Source organism: Simochromis diagramma, unplaced genomic scaffold (assembly GCF_900408965.1).
Source record: "Simochromis diagramma unplaced genomic scaffold, fSimDia1.1 OVJJ01000413.1, whole genome shotgun sequence".
NCBI classification, from domain to species: Eukaryota; Metazoa; Chordata; class Actinopteri; order Cichliformes; family Cichlidae; genus Simochromis; species Simochromis diagramma.
Genome location: NW_024386948.1, coordinates 2,585,086 through 2,602,707, shown reverse-complemented (window position 1 = coordinate 2,602,707; position 17,622 = coordinate 2,585,086). Strand labels below are relative to the sequence as shown.

General features: G+C 44.5%; 1 protein-coding gene across 9 annotated transcripts in view; it reads right to left on the bottom strand.

The window, feature by feature from the left end:
* raph1b (Ras association (RalGDS/AF-6) and pleckstrin homology domains 1b) overlaps nucleotides 1-17,622 on the bottom strand; it is a 42,388-nt gene that overhangs the window by 12,367 nt on the left and 12,399 nt on the right. For 4 of the 9 annotated variants that reach the window (XM_040038320.1, XM_040038321.1, XM_040038324.1 and 1 more), the window contains exons 2-8: nucleotides 17,512-17,580; nucleotides 4,442-4,561; nucleotides 4,028-4,133; nucleotides 3,741-3,935; nucleotides 2,181-2,605; nucleotides 1,599-1,685; nucleotides 1,083-1,157 (exon numbers count right to left, since the gene is read on the bottom strand). In XM_040038320.1, the coding sequence (XP_039894254.1) occupies nucleotides 1,083-1,157; nucleotides 1,599-1,685; nucleotides 2,181-2,605; nucleotides 3,741-3,935; nucleotides 4,028-4,133; nucleotides 4,442-4,561 (1,008 nt within the window). In that variant the 5' untranslated portion in view covers nucleotides 17,512-17,580. The other 5 variants (XM_040038318.1, XM_040038317.1, XM_040038319.1 and 2 more) reach the window with 5 other exon arrangements.

The following is a 17,622-nucleotide window of genomic DNA, read 5'->3' as shown; positions in this document are numbered from 1 at the left end:
CACCCATTATATTCAAATAATAAAGGACATCACTGAAAGGGCTCACAATTTACTGCCAACAGCCACTAATGGAGATCTCTGTGTGGAAAAATGCACTGTAAACTTTCAGTTTCTAAAGACACACACTGTAACATTCTCTTCTAGTTAATCAGCATTATAGAATTTAAGGATTTAATATCCAACCAACTTGGAATCAGCTGATTTGTACTTTCTTGCTATGCATTGTGTATTAAAGGTGGGATAACTCACAAGCAATGAGCTCCAAACTACAAATATGCACACATGTGCTCAGCATAAACTTTGCAAAGAAGCCAAAGGCAGCGGCCAAAGCATCTACTCAGAGGTTAAAAGAGGTGATGGGAGCATCAGACACGACTTGGATTATAGAGACATTTGAATAACAAAACTAAGCTGGAGTCCAACTTAGATTTGTTTTTTCAGTTAAACACAAATTCCACTTTTGGCTAGCACGTAGGGTTATTATCTCAACTATGGGTGAATCAAGTAATGGTTTAGTCTCTATAATGCGAGAAACTCATTGTGAGCAAGCTCCATCTGCTGAAGACTGTGACATGTGACCAAAACCCACAGAGAAATCTATCAAGTAGACTTTGTTCACATTTGTTTTGCCTCTTGTGTAACCAGTTTTTCTAAAGCACAGATGAACCTTTCAAAATAAGACAAAGGCAACAAATCATGCCATTTAAAGCCCTGCAAGCCCTGGTTTCTGTTTCAGACTTCTAAACAACTCAAAATATTAAAAGTAATGATTTAATACTGTGTAATAAATGCTAATACATTAATAAATTTTCCCCTTGTAAGCTTTTATTGCTCAGAGAAGACTGAGTGCAAATCAAAAGCCAGCAACATGAAGTTAGAAAGAAGGATCGAACAAAATGAAGGCCCACAGACAAAACACCACATGTGGAAGCATGTTTGAAAAAAATCCTCTGTTCTATAATCACTCTCAGCATGGACTTTACCAAAAAGACGAGCAGAGCAGAAGACAGGAGCAATGCACACAGACACAAACACGAATGCACAGGAGAGGAACGAAAGCAAAAAGTGTATGAGGAAGTCACCTTGGTCAGGAGGTGAGAAGGCTTTCCAGCTATGCTTTTCAGAATGAGCGAGGTTTCTTGGTCCAGATAGGAGTGCTTGGGTGGAGGAGAAGATGGGGGGGAGGATAAGAGCAGAAGAAGAGACAAAATATAGAGAAGTCAGTGCCAGGTGATTCTGTGAGGCTTATTAATCACAAGTGTTTTGATCTGTTTTTGTACAGAGAAGCGTGGAAGCGAGAGGAGGTTTCATTAATGCGCAGCAGCGATGGTTGTCATTAGATACAGCTGTTGGAAAAGAGGCAATGATTATGAGAGAGAAAAGCGTGAATACACGGTATATTCTCTGAAACCTAGACTCCACAGCTATGCTATCACACCACACACACACACACACACACACACACACACACACACACACACACACGACAACTCAATTGTAAAAATTCTGTTGCACCTAACGTCCATTAACCTTGAAACAATTAACTGTGCACACCAACTGGAGAAATTTCTCAATCTTTCACAAACACACACACTTACGGTGGCCCGATCCACTTCGCCCTCTCGCGAGGTGAAGTCAAGCTGCCGTCTGGCCGGCTTACTGTTGGCTCGTCGTAGCGTGACATGCTGGAAAAGTCGGGTGGGTGCAGGCAGGTGGGGTGTGTGCGTGTGTGAGGACAGAGGCCGTGGATATAAGAAAGGATGCAAACACAGACAGTGTAAACACATGCAGGCGAAAACAGGGGGGACATGCGAGAGACTGTCATGGCCGTCCGACCACGGCATTGCTTTTGTTAGTGAACAATAGGTAGGTGTTGACATTGTAATCCGAGTCACACTTGAGATTGCAATGCATTCACCGACAGCATCGAATGCACAATACAGAGGCTGCATTGTGCATTTACTTTGGATAGACTTCAGGCATGCAGTTCCTTCCAATCAGTATGTGTGTATAAACATGCTTGGCTTCGTTAAGGTCTATGCTTAGTACTTTCTCACTTCTCCTGACTTACAAACTGAACTGACCGCAGTCCTTGTGTACATTACACTTACCGTCACATCTGGAAAGACTCATTTAAACCGTCTGATACGTCTATGTGTGTGTTTCAGTGTGGCTCGTACCTCTGTATTGGTTTGGTTTTGTCCTTGTGAGATTGGGCTGCCCTGGCTCTCCACCTCTCCTCCTGTCACTTTATCCGTATCCAGGGAGTCCATGCTCGAAGCTGAGGCACATGCTGAGTTCACACTGGACCGCTGGGATGGTGCGTCCTGCTCGGTGACAGCACCGACCGAACCAGTCCTCCGATGCTGCCCTCCGCCGCCGGACGATCCGGACGAGGGCCGCCGGATGGTGCTGGAGGAAAATGAGGACGAGGAGGAGGAAGAGGAGGACGTCTGACGTGCCGCTTCATCCATGCTCAGGGAGGCCTTCTCTAGCTGAGAGGTGATGTCATCTAGGGAGATGTTAGAGGCCGCGGGGCGAGCAGTGGCGCTGCCACCTCGTACAGTGTTGGCCGGTGATGCTCGAGTACTGCTGCTTGCACTTCCTGTTGGGGCGGGTTTCAATTTGACAGTGAAATTAATATTTGATTGAATTAAATATTGACACAAGAAAGTTCTCAACAAAACTGACCGTTTTCTACAAAGCTTCACCTTTTCTCTCTCTGTTATAACTTTGCAGGTGTTTATTTCTCTCAACCCCAGTTTTACACTTTTGTTTCATCCCACAAAGACTTCCTTCTTTTTGATGCACAGCAGTGTTTCCTAACCACAGGGGGTATATTTGTGTTGCAGCTAGGGGGGACATGGAAAGATTACCAATGGTATCAATTTCAAAATCCTAAACATGAAAAAATGGTTGATATAGGTAGCCTAAAATGTGGATAAGTAATTGAACTTGTTTGCTAAATGCAGTATGTATATGGAATACAAATACAGCTGCTGAATAAACAGCAAAAACTACAAGCTAGCTAAGAGCATGAATAAAAAGGTGGAAACCAGCAGTGTAGAGCAGGGGTGTCAATATAAGGCCAGGGGAACAGAATTCCCCCCCCCAAAGACTCCAATCTGGCCCGCTCGATGGCTTTTGAAGATTTCAGACTTTAGTTTTACAGCTTATACTGCCCTACTTTTTCTTACATTAAGATATTTCAGGGATTTTAAATGTGTAGTTAAAGAAAGGGGAGTTCCACAGGTCCAGCGTACCTAAGATTAAAGTGGGCTGCATTGTATATATTCCTCCTGATGGCTATTTATTCCTGCTGTCTTACTATTTATATTTTATTCCTGCACAGTTGGTGTGGAGAACCCATAATATGATTGTACATGGACAATGACAATAAAGGGTTATTCTTATATTCTATGTGGGCCACCCATGGTGTAAAATATGGCTAGCAGGTAAACTGAATGTGATGGTTCAATAACAGATGAAACATTCCCGATCAAGTTTAAAATGAGGTTAAATGAAGATGAGGTGGAAGTGATGGAAGGGCTCTTGAGCTCATCTGACTGGGCTGCAAGCTGGAAGCCACTGCTGTACAACAATCTCAGACATCATGCCTTACAATTGAGTACTATCTGAAAGGATACCAAATGATAACAGTCTCACTTCTTCACAATGAGTATCAAATTGTTTAGGAACTGCACTTTTTGTTTTAAAAGCCCATAATTCAGCAGGACTACCTCCACTGCTTCCTCCTCCACTGGTGCCTGTGTGCTTAGTGCTAGCACTGCGCCCTCCAGCTGCCCTCTGCTGGCCTTTGCTCTGGCTGCGAGAAGTTGAGTTTGGTTTGGAAATGGTATTCAACTCCTGCTCGATGGAGCACAGGTCAGCCATCAGGGCATCCAGGTCCACTGTGTCACCTTGGTTCAACGCCTCTGCAAGGAGCAAAGCAAGAGTTATTGCCAAAGAGAGGGTTATACTAATAAGTGCATCTCTGTTCTGTTGTTATACTGAAGTGAGATCTTACCATTTATGTTATACATTGAGAAGCGGTAGGAAAAGTTGGCCATGTTCGTCTCCTGCCTGAGAGGAGGTTTCTGCAGTGCTTTCTGCGGCCTGCCATCATCCAGACTCTGCAATGTGCACACACACACGAAACTCATAAGATGCACATTTGCAAAACACACATTCACACTCTGACACTACAGTCAAAGCGCATCGTAACAACCTCGTCTGCCTGCCAGACTCCTCAGTTACCCACAGACCTGCACAAATACTATGTGGTGGTGGTGGGAGTGGAGTTGCTAGGATACAGTAAAGGGAGACAGGATTAGCAGTGTTAAGGTTGCTATGGATACAGCCCCATCCTTTCTCGGTGCTCTGTCTACATCTGTGTAACAAACCACCCCTTTAGTGTGTGTGAGAGTATTTGTATTTTAACCTGTGTGAGCTTGTCCAGCTCTCCCAGCCAGGCTCCAAACATCTTGTCCAGGTCCTGGTCCTCCTTGTCACTGTCTTCCTCTGCTCCATGGTCCAACTCATCATCAGATACCTGGTCCATCTACGCACACACACACACGCACACGCACGCACACGCACACGCGCGCACACGCACACGCACACGCACACGCGCGCACACGCACACGCGCGCACACGCACACGCGCGCACACGCACACACGCACACACACACACACACACACACACACACACGCAAAAGAAGCAGAAAATTTCACATGATTACAAGTCACACCCACATAGCAGGAATGATCTAAATGAGGAAAGAGGGGGAAAAAAACAAAACAAAAACGCAAAAACAACTTAATCTCATGCCAACCTCACTGCCTGTTACCATGACAACCGTTCGCAGACCCCTAGCGGGCACCCTGTGCTGTGCGATCACCCTGTGGTGTCTTGTGTGCTGTGCACCACTGACACGCCCAGGACCTCTACTACCAGCTCAAGAGCCAACACAGAGGGAGGAGCAGAGCATCTTCCTCATGTCTGCAGAAAAAAAAAAAAAAACCACTCTTTTCTTTGGAGACCCACAGATCACTGTTAAATTAAGATATTAATCAGACCACACGGCGCAATAGCATGTGCTGTTAAAGGCCGGTGGATAATAGGATGGAAAGCATAGCTGGCTCGCTGAGAATGCCCAGCTGTTTTTAGTCAAAGGTGATGGCAGAGCTCCCTCTAGTGGGTTAAATGGAAAGTGGCGCAACACCAGCATGCATCTGTTTGCCTGGCCGACTCGAGTCTCATTTATCTAACAATTAAACAGAATCAGAATAAAATCAGGAGGAAATCTGACGCTCTAGAGTCAAAGCTAAAATGTCTAACCCAATCCTTTTTCATACACACAAGGACGCCACAGTAGACAAAACACTGAATGAATGATATGAAGGAGGCAAACATAACAGAAAATGGCTCCAACTGACAACGCAAAACAATCTGCAGCCTTGATGTGTGCCTACATTCATCCTCATTTCCTTCTCTTTCTAATGCGATGGTCTCCGGTCCATGTGAAAAAAATATGTTCACCCAAATGCCGATGTGCACCGAGGAAGATCGTTCACTAATCTGGTGACAGACCTGTCAAGTGGAAGCAAAGTACGGTTGAGCACAGGAGGAGGAGGAGGAGGAGGAGGTCATGGCTCTGATACCCAGTCAGATGCCAGAGGAAGTGCCGAGTGCAGAAACACATTTTCTTACTGCACACTTTCAGCTTGGCACACACAAAGAAAAATATTACACCACTGTATATTCAACACTGGATATTAAACAAACTAAAGCAGAACGCTCAACCTGTTTTTCCCTTGGTGTGCACTCCTGTCTTGGCATAGTCCGGAGTCCCCAAAACAGGCCAGTCAGATGGAATATTCCAGAGTAATCCCATTGATGTTTTCAGAGGGTGTCATTCCATGTTATCCCAGCTATGTGGTGTCAGTCACTAGAGGGGACTGTACCAAACTGGGATTAACCCCGCTGACGACCCCTGTTCTTTTGATCTAGCAAAACGTCTGCTTGTATGTGTGAGTATTTGTGTGCCGTTGCCTTTATGGCTAAAATGAACACTTGGTGATCTGAAAGCTATGCTTTGTTGTTAGAATGTGATGAAGGTCGTAGCAAACCAGATAAAAGATGAAAAGCTAAGCAGCTGAGGGGTGCTTATTTCAGACAAATTCCAGCATGCTTACTACTAGAAATCACTGTATGTGGTGCATGTAGAAGACGTACCCTGAAGCTGGTGCTACAAGCTTGTATTACGGACCAAAGCTGTCACTGCAGAGTGTTTATTATACTTTAGATGATGGATAGCTTCCTTCTTCCGGCACTCTCATTAAAACACATGAGAAACATGAACTTGTCATCTTGTGGAGGAAAGAATGGAGTCAATGAGTATGTAAACAAAAACAACCCAGTGTGTATATGTGCGCTTAAAATTACATCCATGCACTCATGAACGTGTGTGGCAGTCACAACAGGAAATAGCCAGGATGTGCAAAATTCCTAATTTCCCACATGGCTCTTTTCCTTGTAGGAAGCTCCAGCTGTCCTCCAGCTTATCCATACCACTTATAGTGGCGGTAGTGGTGGGGGTGGCACTTGTACATTTGTAGGAATGGGGGGGAAGAACCTTGAGGTGTTGAAAGTGAGATCCAGACCTCACCACCCTTATGCCCACACATGTTACATCGTAACACAATTTGAATCGTTTGTCTCCTTGGCTACCATGAAATGTGGCTCCATATGGGGACCCTTCAGTCACAGCCATGATTTTGTAAAATCAGGTGAGTATCTCAAGCTATGGCATCAAGACGAGCGCAAGAGGAAATGACTAAAAATCAAATGAGCCTGCACTGCCATTATTCCCCAAGGTTATTCCATATGTAAATACACATACAGGAAATGAGTCGCACTGCAGGACACTTAACAGCTGTGTGTAAACGGCCTGGAGTCCTTTATAAGAGTCTCTTCCACACACATACACACACAGACTTGTGGTCAGGTCTAAAATAGAATTAGAATAGAATAGAATAGAATTCAACTTTATTGTCATTGCACATGCACAGGTACAGGGCAACGAAATGCAGTTTGCATCCATCCAGAAGTGCTTTAGTGATATAGATATATTACAATATATATTAGCAATAATATAGATATGCGAGTATATTACAGAAATGGGTCTATTATGGTATGTTATAATGTACACGGTATGAAGTATGTTGTGAATATTCTATAACTATAAGTATGTACAGGCTGTAGTGAGTACAAGCTATGTACAGGCTATGAACAGGATATAAATATGAAAAACTATACAGAATATGAAATAAATAACTTTACAGAATCTGAGATATACAGCTATACAGAAATGGGAACTATGCAAGTTGTAAACAGTTGTAGGATTAAAGATTATCGAATGTACAGAATGATTATTTACACAGAGCTATACAGTAGTGCAGTTAAGATAAGTGAGGGTGTAGATAGTTTCTACAGAGGCTATATAAAGTGCTAGTGGTTGTGAGTGGTGGTTCAGTCCATGTTATTATTGTGTGTTTGAGGGTACAGTTGTCCATTGTGGGTGTGTGTATGTTCAGTCCATGAGTTTAACGTGGGTCAGATGTCAGGAGGCAGAGTTCAGGAGTCTGACAGCTGTGGGGAAGAAGCTGTTCCGGTACCTGGTGGTCTTAGTCCGGAGGCTCCTGTAGCGCCTCCCAGAGGGCAGGAGGGTGAAGAGTCCATGCTGATGGGTGACTGGGGTCTTTGATGATTTTCCCAGCCCTTTTCAGACACCGCTTCCTGTAGATGTCTTTTATGGCAGGAAGTGGTGCTCCGGCGATGCGCTGGGCAGTTTTCACGACCCTCTGCAACGCCTTCCGGTCCGAGGCAGAGCAGTTCCCGTACCAGACTGTTATACAGTTGGTCAGGATGCTCTCGATGGTGCAGCGATAGAAGTTCACCAGGATGTCTGAGGACAGGTGGTTCTTCCTCAGAGTCCTCAAGAAGAAGAGGCGCTGGTGAGCCTTCTTGACCAGCTTGGAGCAGTTGGTCGTCCAGGTGAGATCCTCGGAGATGTGGACTCCCAGGAACTTGAAGCTGCTCACACGCTCCACAGCCGTCCCCTTAATGTGGATGGGTAGGATGTGGGTCAGCATTCCTCCTGTAGTCCACGATGAGCTCCTTAGTCTTCTCGGTGTTAAGCAGCAGGTTGTTTCTGTCGCACCACTCAGCCAGACGATCCACCTCCTCCCTGTAGGCGGCCTCATCGTTGTCACTGATGAGGCCAATCACCGTGGTGTCATCTGCAAACTTAATGATGGTGTTGGAACCATCAGCCGGTCTGCAGTCGTGGGTGAAGAGGGAATAGAGGAAAGGGCTCATCACACAGCCTTGTGGTACACCGGTGTTCATCGTGATTGTAGATGAGCAGCGGTTATCCAGCCGGACATGTTGGGGGCGGTTGGTCAGGAAGTCCAGTAACCATTTGCAGGTGAGGGAACTGATGCTCAGGTCTGTCAGTTTCCTGATGAGTTGTGAGGGGTGGATTGTATTGAATGCTGAACTGAAGTCTATAAACAGCATTCTGGCGTATGTGTTGTTGTTGTCCAGGTGTGAGAGGACAGAGTGCAGTGCGATGGAGACTGCATCCTCTGTGCTCCTGTTCTGGCGGTATGCGAATTGGTGGGGGTCCAGGGTGGGGGGGAGACAGGATTTGAAGTGTGCTAGGACCAGTCGCTCTAAGCACTTAGTGATGATGGGGGTGAGTGCTACTGGGCGGTAATCATTGAGGCAAGATGGGTTGGAGTTTTTGGGTATCGGGACGATGGAGGTGGATTTGAAGCAGGCCGGTACCACAGCGTGGGCCAAGGACAGATTGAATATGTCTGTGAGCACTCCTGCAAGCTTCCCAGAACACGCTCTGAGAACACGCCCGGGGATGCCATCAGGGCCTGCAGCCTTGTGGACATTGATCCTGCTCAGCACCGCTCCTACATCGGTGGGGGAGAGAGTCAGAGGTTGGTGGTCTGGCGTCACGTCTGCTTTGGTTGTGGTTGTGGGGTTCCCTCGCTCAAAACGAGCATAAAAGTTGTTGAGCTCGTTGAGGAAGGAGACATCAGAGGATGCGGGGGAGGGTTTGGTGGTCCTGTAGTCTGTGATGGTCTGGAGTCCTTGCCACATGCGTCGGGGGTTGGAGTTGGAGAAGTGTTCTTCTACCTTCTTTTTGTAATGGTGTTTGGCTTTTTTGATGCCCTTCTTTAGATTAGCCCTGGCTGTACTGTAGGCGTGTGCATCTCCTGACCTAAAGGCATTTGTACCTAAAAGTACAAATATATATAGATATGCTGTAGGTGTGTATTCAGTCCAGATGCAGAAAGAGTAAAAATAGAGCAAAAACGATGCAGAGCCAAAAACAAAGAGCACTTTGGAAATAGCTGCTGTCATTCTAATGGAATCACGGCCTTAGCAGAAGATGCTGCTGCAGGTTTAAGTGAATTACCACCTGAGGCCCTGCTTTTAAGCTTATGGAGCATGACCTGAGAGAGACACGGGGATAGGAGGTTGTGTTTGTGTATATATGCGTGTGTATGTAGTCTGCAAATGCACTCCTACAGGCATCATCGCAAACTAAACACCAGCCGTGGCCTTTTCCCTGCTGATGCTGCATGGTCCCGTCTGTCTTGTCTGAGCATGACCGCCATTCATCTGTCTCGTGTGACTGCTGGGTAGCTCAGAGGTCTGGGGTGAAAGAATAAAGGTCAAAGGCCTTTTCCCGTGGAGTCTCCTTCTGGAGTCTCTTTTTGTTTTTTTTGGTTTTCATGTAAACTCGCAGTGGCTGCTCATCTCTTCATGCAGAGTGTTTTCTAAGAACAAAAATCTCAAACTGTTAAAAGAAAGCGCAGTAAGCACCCAGCGCTGAGGAGGTTGAGTATGTGGGAGGAGGAGGAAGAGAAAGACGTGTCTATCTTTAGTCCAAGTCATCCAGATCAGAGCGTATCGAGAGGATTAGAAAGGGAGCAATATGAAAACTCGATGTTAAACTGTTGTTTAATTAACAATATTAAACCCTGTAGGGAAGCACAAATATGCAGGAATAGCTGCAGTCTTGGGTCTTTATTCTCTTAATATCCAGATGAAAATGTACTACATTAAGATCAAGAGTTATTTTGTGAAAGTTATGAATTCATATGATCTCAAAGTACGAGAGAAGGGGAAAACAAGTGCCGACTGTAATGCACCGACAGCTTCAGCAGCACCTGTCCTGCCTGCAGTCGACATACAAATGATCAACTACTCTTAACATTTGAGTTACAAATAAAGCCTTTCATATTTCCATCGCACAGGAAGTCAAGAGGGCTGGGAGGTGGAAAATGACTCGAGCTGTGTAAACACTGTTGTGACCAGATACTCCACTGACTGAATGTTTCCCCAAGTACTTCTAAATATGCTATTTTTGGACAAAAAACTCCACCAAGCCTCAACTGTATGTGTGCTGAAATGTTGCAGTGAGGAGTGTAGGGGTCATCTCCAAAGCCACCTATTCCTCACCGCTATTTTTCTCTTCTCTCAAACGATCTTTGCAAAAATAGCTTAACGCCAGTGTCTGACACCTCTCATCTAAAAATATTCTCAACACATTATATCACCATTTCAAAATACGGCAAAATGTGAAACATGAGGCAATAAAACCAGAAACAGCGTGACAATAACAAACTCTGAATTTCTGCGATGCCCACACTGTCGTGGTGCTTGGCTCTAAATGGAGAGTGGGAATTCTTGAGAGTTTAATGGGACACAAAATGCTCATGCCGATAAAGGTCTCTGGGGGCAGATGCAAACAAAGCTGAAACAGAGGAAGCAGACAAAGCATCTACAACACCCAAAGACAGGAATAGCTCCAAACACACTCTGTCATCGGACCTGGGAATATTAATGCATGTCCCGGTGCTGTAAATGCTGCTGATAACCTCTGGGGAATGTAGTGTGTGGAAAAAAAGTGAAGGAATCTAGAGGGAAAACCAAACAAACAAACAAACACAAAACCATGTGATTATGCATATCTGATAGGCCACTTTTAAATCCACCTTATTTATATCGATATGGATTGGGTAATCTCTTAGAAACGAAAGGATACCACAGCAGTTAATGGAAATTAAACTTATCAACCTACAGAGGGCTGAATTCAAAGACATCCTAAAAATCAAACCCCATGGTGCCAGGCAGTGAGCATAGGGGCCCATAAGAGGAAGTCAAGCCCTCAGGCTGCACTGCTACTGATTGTTTGGTCAGAGACAGTCACACCAGCATCTTGCTGGAGGTCATTTTGTAGCTCTTGCATGTCTGCTCACTAAGGAGCAGACAGCGGTCCTGGTGATCGGTTAAGGGTCTTGTACGGCCCTGTCAGGCTCTCCTAAAGTAAATGCCTGTCTCCTGAAATCTGTCTCCTGTGCTGGGAGAAACTGCAAGCCTTCAGGCAATGGCACAAATTGATGCACCATCCTGGAGGAGCTGGATTACCTGTGCAACCTCTGTAGGGTCCAGGTATCGCCTCGTGCTACCAGTAGGGACACTGACCGTAGCTAAACGCAAAGCTAGTGAAAAAATAGTCAGAAAAGATGGAGAGGGAAAAAAGTCAGTGACCTCTAACTGTAAAAAACATTCCTGTTTTAGTGGTCGGGCCATTGTTGTCCCTCTAGTGCACCTGCTGTTAGTCTCATTAACACCAAAGCAGCTGAAACTGATGAGCAAACCCCCTCTGCTACTTACCAGATCAATATCCCACAAGTTTAACTGACTTGATGTTGCACTCTGATTAAAAAAAAAAAAGTTTCTTTTTTTAGCAATGTATTTATAAAATAAGTGCTGTATATTCTAGCACTGTAGTGCATAAAAACATGCAAATCTATAAACACAAAAACAGCCTCATGCAGGTTTCCTGGTGATCGCCTTCCTTGTTAAAAATTCAGCAGTTGTAAGGCCCGTCTGTTCCATGTAATACAGCTCATTTGCAAACTCTTGGCACTTACAAAGGGAAACTACATGTTAATTGAAAATCAATTCAATCAATTGTTTCTGAAAATCACCCTCTCCTTTAAAATAAATTTCATGCAAACATCTCTTCTTTTTCTCATGTCAGACCATCATCTGGTGCAAGCTGCACTTCTAACCTGTCAGACTATGATTCACCTTTCACACATGCATGTGTTTGTGTCATCACAGTAAAAACACCACGCTGAAAAGCCAAGTGTCAAAATATCATAATGACATCCTGTAGCCGTTTGAAGGCAATAGGCGCTTTCGAGCGCGTCTTGCAATCTTGTTTGTGGCTTGACAGTTGAAATAAGGTCTTCTGTCAAAGAACAAAGCCTGGAGCAGACAAATGCTTGGTTTCACTACCTTTAAGATATAAAAAAAAATAGATACGAAAAATAGTAAATCTCTTTGTAAATTTGCGAGTGCGTGTCATTTCCAGGCTTGCATTTGCCATGCAGATGGTGATTATTTGCTCATTTCCACTCCCATCCCTGCTTTCTGTCCCTGCCTTGCCTTTTCCCCCCTGGTCCCCTCCCTTCATATACAAAGTCACACCAGGAGACGAGAAATGAAAGCCAGAAGCTGCCATCCCTGCGTCAACATGTGGGCATTATGCAAGTAAAAAGAAGGAAAAGAGGAAACTTCTAAGTGCCAGTAAAAGAACTCTTTGAACAAGGGAGTGGCTGGACCAAAAGTCCAACTAGGTGTGGCTGGTTTGTCAGCCTTGGCTGACCTGTAGTAGCCTGTGATGTCTGACTCAGAAAACGACATAACACACTGTGCTTGTTTGCCCATGATGAATGGGAAAATTTAGCGTGGCTGCAGCCCTAAAGGTTAATGAAGAAAGCTTGTGACAAGATGATTACAGGTTTAATTTAAGAAGGGGTGAGGGACATACAGTATGGGTGGAGCTCATTCCTTATTTGTGGCATGGGGAACACTCAAAGCTGTACACTACACAAGGAAGATACATTAAACTAAGAGCCATGTCAAAATAGAAATAAGCCTCACTTGTGATAGTTTCTGTTTTATGCTACACAAGGAGTGTTTACATACTGATGTCATGACCAGCAGCACCAGTAATACCTGAAAATGAAACTAACACTCCCACCACCTGCTGTCGACTGATTCGTCAGCACTGCCAGATGTGTAAGTTAGACTACCACATCATTACGTTCTATATTGTTGTTTTTAATGAAGTATTTTTTTCATATTTTGCCCTGAGTCATCCAAACGCCTGTATTCAAGCTGCAAATTCCTAAAATAAATGTAAAAAAAAGTAAACTTGCGCTTGTATGTTAAATCTATGGCCTGTGTACATAATGGTAAATTTTAGGCTTTAAAACTAGTGGGGCTACAGCCTTCTTTCACACACGACTACGGCAGCACTAAACACAAGATAGCGTTGATGGAAATGTGCACCGAAATCTCAGCATCGTCTCAAATGTTGAGACAGTCCTGTAAACATAAGTCAAAAACAGAACACGAATAAGAAGTGGCATGTGTCACATGAAAGCAAGCACATCAAGGGGACGGACTACTTGGTTGGTTGGGGGTGGGTGGCGGGGGGGGTTATATGAGATATTTAACAGGCTGGAGAGAGAGCAGAGAAGGAATGATGGATGGGTACAATAATAATGGAGGAACGGAGCCAGCTATTAGATTGTGGAGGGGGGGCTGGCCGAAACAACAGCTCCCATGTTATTAGTCAAGCACGAGCAACAGCTTGTAAGCAGGGAAGAACACACACACACACACACACACACACACACACACACACACACACACACACACACACACACACACACACACACACACACACACACACACACACACACACACACACACACACACGCTTGAGTGCATTCAGGATCACTCAACCACTCCGGCTTACGCAGCCAGTTAGGAAGGAGGGGCAGAGAAAGAGATGGGGGACAGAGAGAGGAGAAAGATGGGGAGGATGTCAGAAGCAGACAGATGGAGAGAGGAAGAGCAGGAGAAAGTGAGACTAGAAAAGAGAGGGAGTGTGAAAATGCACGGTCACACTGGTGGGCGGTAAGGTGCGAGGACTCAACAGCTCACCAGCATCAGAGCGAGCCAAATTTCAGCTGCCCTGCATCTATTCAAAGAGAAACTGCCATGGCAACACACAAGCACACACGCACATCTCTGTGCTGACAGGCCTCACATACACTGTAACAACCTACATTGTTAGTACAGTGTTTGAACATCTGTTTGTAGCCATGACCACAAAGCATACAGTCGATCAGCACTTCATAATATAGTCATTTATGCGCTTGGTGAAAAAGCTGACGTCACTTTGAAGCAGCGAGCACGCACATGGGCAAGTCTCTTCTTATTTGTCTGTGTCACTCTCGCTTACACAGAAACACAGCAACGATGTGTCAGCGTCCCTGCTTCCTTCAGGGCATCGGCCCAAATGTGAAATCCATAGTCTTGTCCATTCCCTCAAGAGATCAGGTTACGTCCAACACTTCCAACTACACACACACACACACACACACACACACACACACACACACACACACACGGGCTCAGGTGGTCTGCTGCAGTGGGCTCATACACACCCACACAAACTTTGTAAAACATGATGCAGCACTGCAGCAGCAGACAGCAGAGGCCGACGAGTCGAGAAGTATAAGCCAGACATTAAAAAACAAAAAACAAACAGGCAGTGCTTAAAAAATAGATGAGACCCATTGATCTGGTAGCATATAAAGAGCTGCAAAGCCACAGCGTAAACACTCTACCGATTTCCTTCTCTTGTTTTCTTTTGGTTGAATTGATGCTCGCTGGTTGGCATTGCATGCAGTCTTATTTTGTGCTTGCTCAGACACAAATATGAACCTGGGGCAAGTCATTTCAATAAAAAGGGGTGTGTTTGCATCGTGAACTCATCAAGAGTAGGAGTTTTTAATGCCACACTATATCCTAGAGGTATTCTTTAAGGCCCTTCCAGCAGAATATAACAATAATTCTTACTTATGTAATTAATTATGGGCCGATTATCCGCCAATGCCAAAATGTCAGCCTTCAAAATGCTCTAAACACTTGGTTTCTGATGCTTCTTCTAGAGTTCTACTATTCAAGTAGAGTGAAAAAACAAAAATGCAAAGCCAGAAATTAGCATTATGGTGAAGTAAAGGGAAAAAAAAAACCCCAAACATATTGCCTGCTGTCTACAACAGACCATTTTTGATGAAAATAGATGCAGATGCCCCCCAAAGAACCCCAGGCTCCAAAATTAGAATGGATATATGCAAAAGCCTCATTTAAGTACTTTTCCATAATTAAATCATCCACTTTAGACAAATGAAATCATTATAGTGCCAATCATTTTTCCTTCTTCATTATCATTTGGTTACTCGGTCAAGCTGAACAGTATGTTTACATCTGCCACCTGTTAGGGAATAAAAAAAAAAAAAAAAAGCCCACAGTGGGTGCAACAAATTGCACGAACACCACATGCTAAAACACACACAGACACACAAACCAGCCATGTGTGATGCACCCTGCACGAAGGCTGAGAAAAAACTACATATGCATGCCCCCACCCCACTGGCAGCTGGGAATGGCTTCCTCCGTTACTACATTTCCCATGTCTCCCTTGGTCTTTGCTTCTTGGTCTTTGCTTCTGTCCATAACCCCTGCAGCTGGTGTGCGTTTGCCTCTCATGACACAGACCCCTCTTCCTGGCACGCCAGCTCCTGCATTCCTGCTGTGTCATTAACGCGCACACGTTTAAATAATTTTTTTCATTTCAGAGAGGTCTCCGTGGCTGCAGCTTGCATGTCTTTGGGACAAGTCGGAGAGACTGTTTCAAGGATGTTTCTTTTTAAGAACATCCGCCTTCCACGAAGGCGTTGCCAAGACAACCGTGACCCAGAACAATCACTCGTTAACCGTGCCCCCAAAGCACGTGATGGACATGTTGGAAGGAAACTGACAGCTGAGTGTGAACTTTAGAGGCAGCCCCACTCTAAACACAAGACAGTGACACACACTGTGTCACCACTCCCTGACAGACACAAAAGCATCCCTACTTCCTGGAACAGTTTAATTCCAGGGCGAGGACACTTCCTTCTTTAGGCCCCAGGCTGCATCTCTGCAAGGGGCCCTCTTAAATATCCAGCTCTCACATACATTTGTGTGTCTGGCTCTTTCTCTCTTCACATTTTCCTCCCTTTTTTTGTTTAGACATTTTTTCATTTTTCAAATACATTGACCAGACCTCTCTTTTCACATCTGATTTAAAAAAAAACATGAATAGGAACACTGTATGCAATCCTTTGGACAAATGGAAAACACATTAGGTACTAAATTTGGAAGGGCTTCAGGTAATAGACAGTGCCATGAGTGGATAAAGGGCATTACTGTACAAATAACAGCATCAACAAAGAGGAGATTGTTTCTGTCCTGTGTCCCACTCTAGCAGAAATCATCTGCAATCAACAATAACCCAACCAGACTTGGATCAGAAGATTTGAATTAGCTTGTTTTTGTGAATCACTTCAATAAACAAAAATAATAAAAACCAGTGTGGAAAATAGCAGCCAGCAAGCCGTAATATTTGCAGAGCGGCTTTTCTTTTTTTTTTTTCCCCTTACAAAGCTGTTCTTAAACTTCCTGGATCTTGTTGTTTTATTCCAGTCTGTTATGGAAAAAAAATCAGAGGTGTGAATGTCTGTAGTCATCTGTGCATTTACTAACATCTGTGTGGTTAACACAGTAGCTAAAAATAGATTAGTTTGCATATGTGCAACTTTTCAGAAAATAAGTACAGTACTTGATCTGTGGGGGTGGGAGAGTAAAGTCAATATCCTCCGTGTAAATTAGAGTGGAAACTTTTGAGACCACAGATTGCAAATTCAACACAGATCTGCGACAGTGAGAGAAATAAAAGCTTACTGTGAGGAGCATCTCTTACTACAGACCCCAGCCGCGGCTCGACTCACATGGTTCCACTTAAATCGGGAATTATCTCCTTCGGCGAGGAAGACTCTCCCCTGACAAGATCCTCCGAGGCTTTACTTCTCTTTGATTTGGCTTTGATTTTCAAGGTCCTCTGAATCAAGGCTTTGAGGAGGGGCAAAGCCTCCCTCTGTGCACCCCCACTTGCTCCAGCTTTGAGAAATAAACATGGCCCCACACTGTTAACTTAGAAAAAACTGTAAACCAGTGACACGACAGGCGATATGATTGTTTGAGCACATGGTGCGCCAGACATGCATGTCGGGGGCACTGCAATAAAACAGGCATTTGAAACCACCTTAAATAGAACTTCTCTTTGAGTTTGCTACGCCAACACAAAAAACAACAATCTGCGTGTGTGATGCGTGCAAAGAGGTTTCGCAAAGCTTACTGGCAGCAGCGTCAATAACAGTTTTTCCTTTTTCCTACACTCAAGAGTTTATAACCCACAAAAAGTAGTCACTCTGCTTTACAGGAAGTCTTACCTCTGAAGTGGCTTTTCCTTCTTTCTATTGAGGTTAAAGGTCAGATGACACTGCCACTTCACTCTGGGGCTGTGGAAACAAAGAGAAGAAGAAAATCCATTAGATATGATT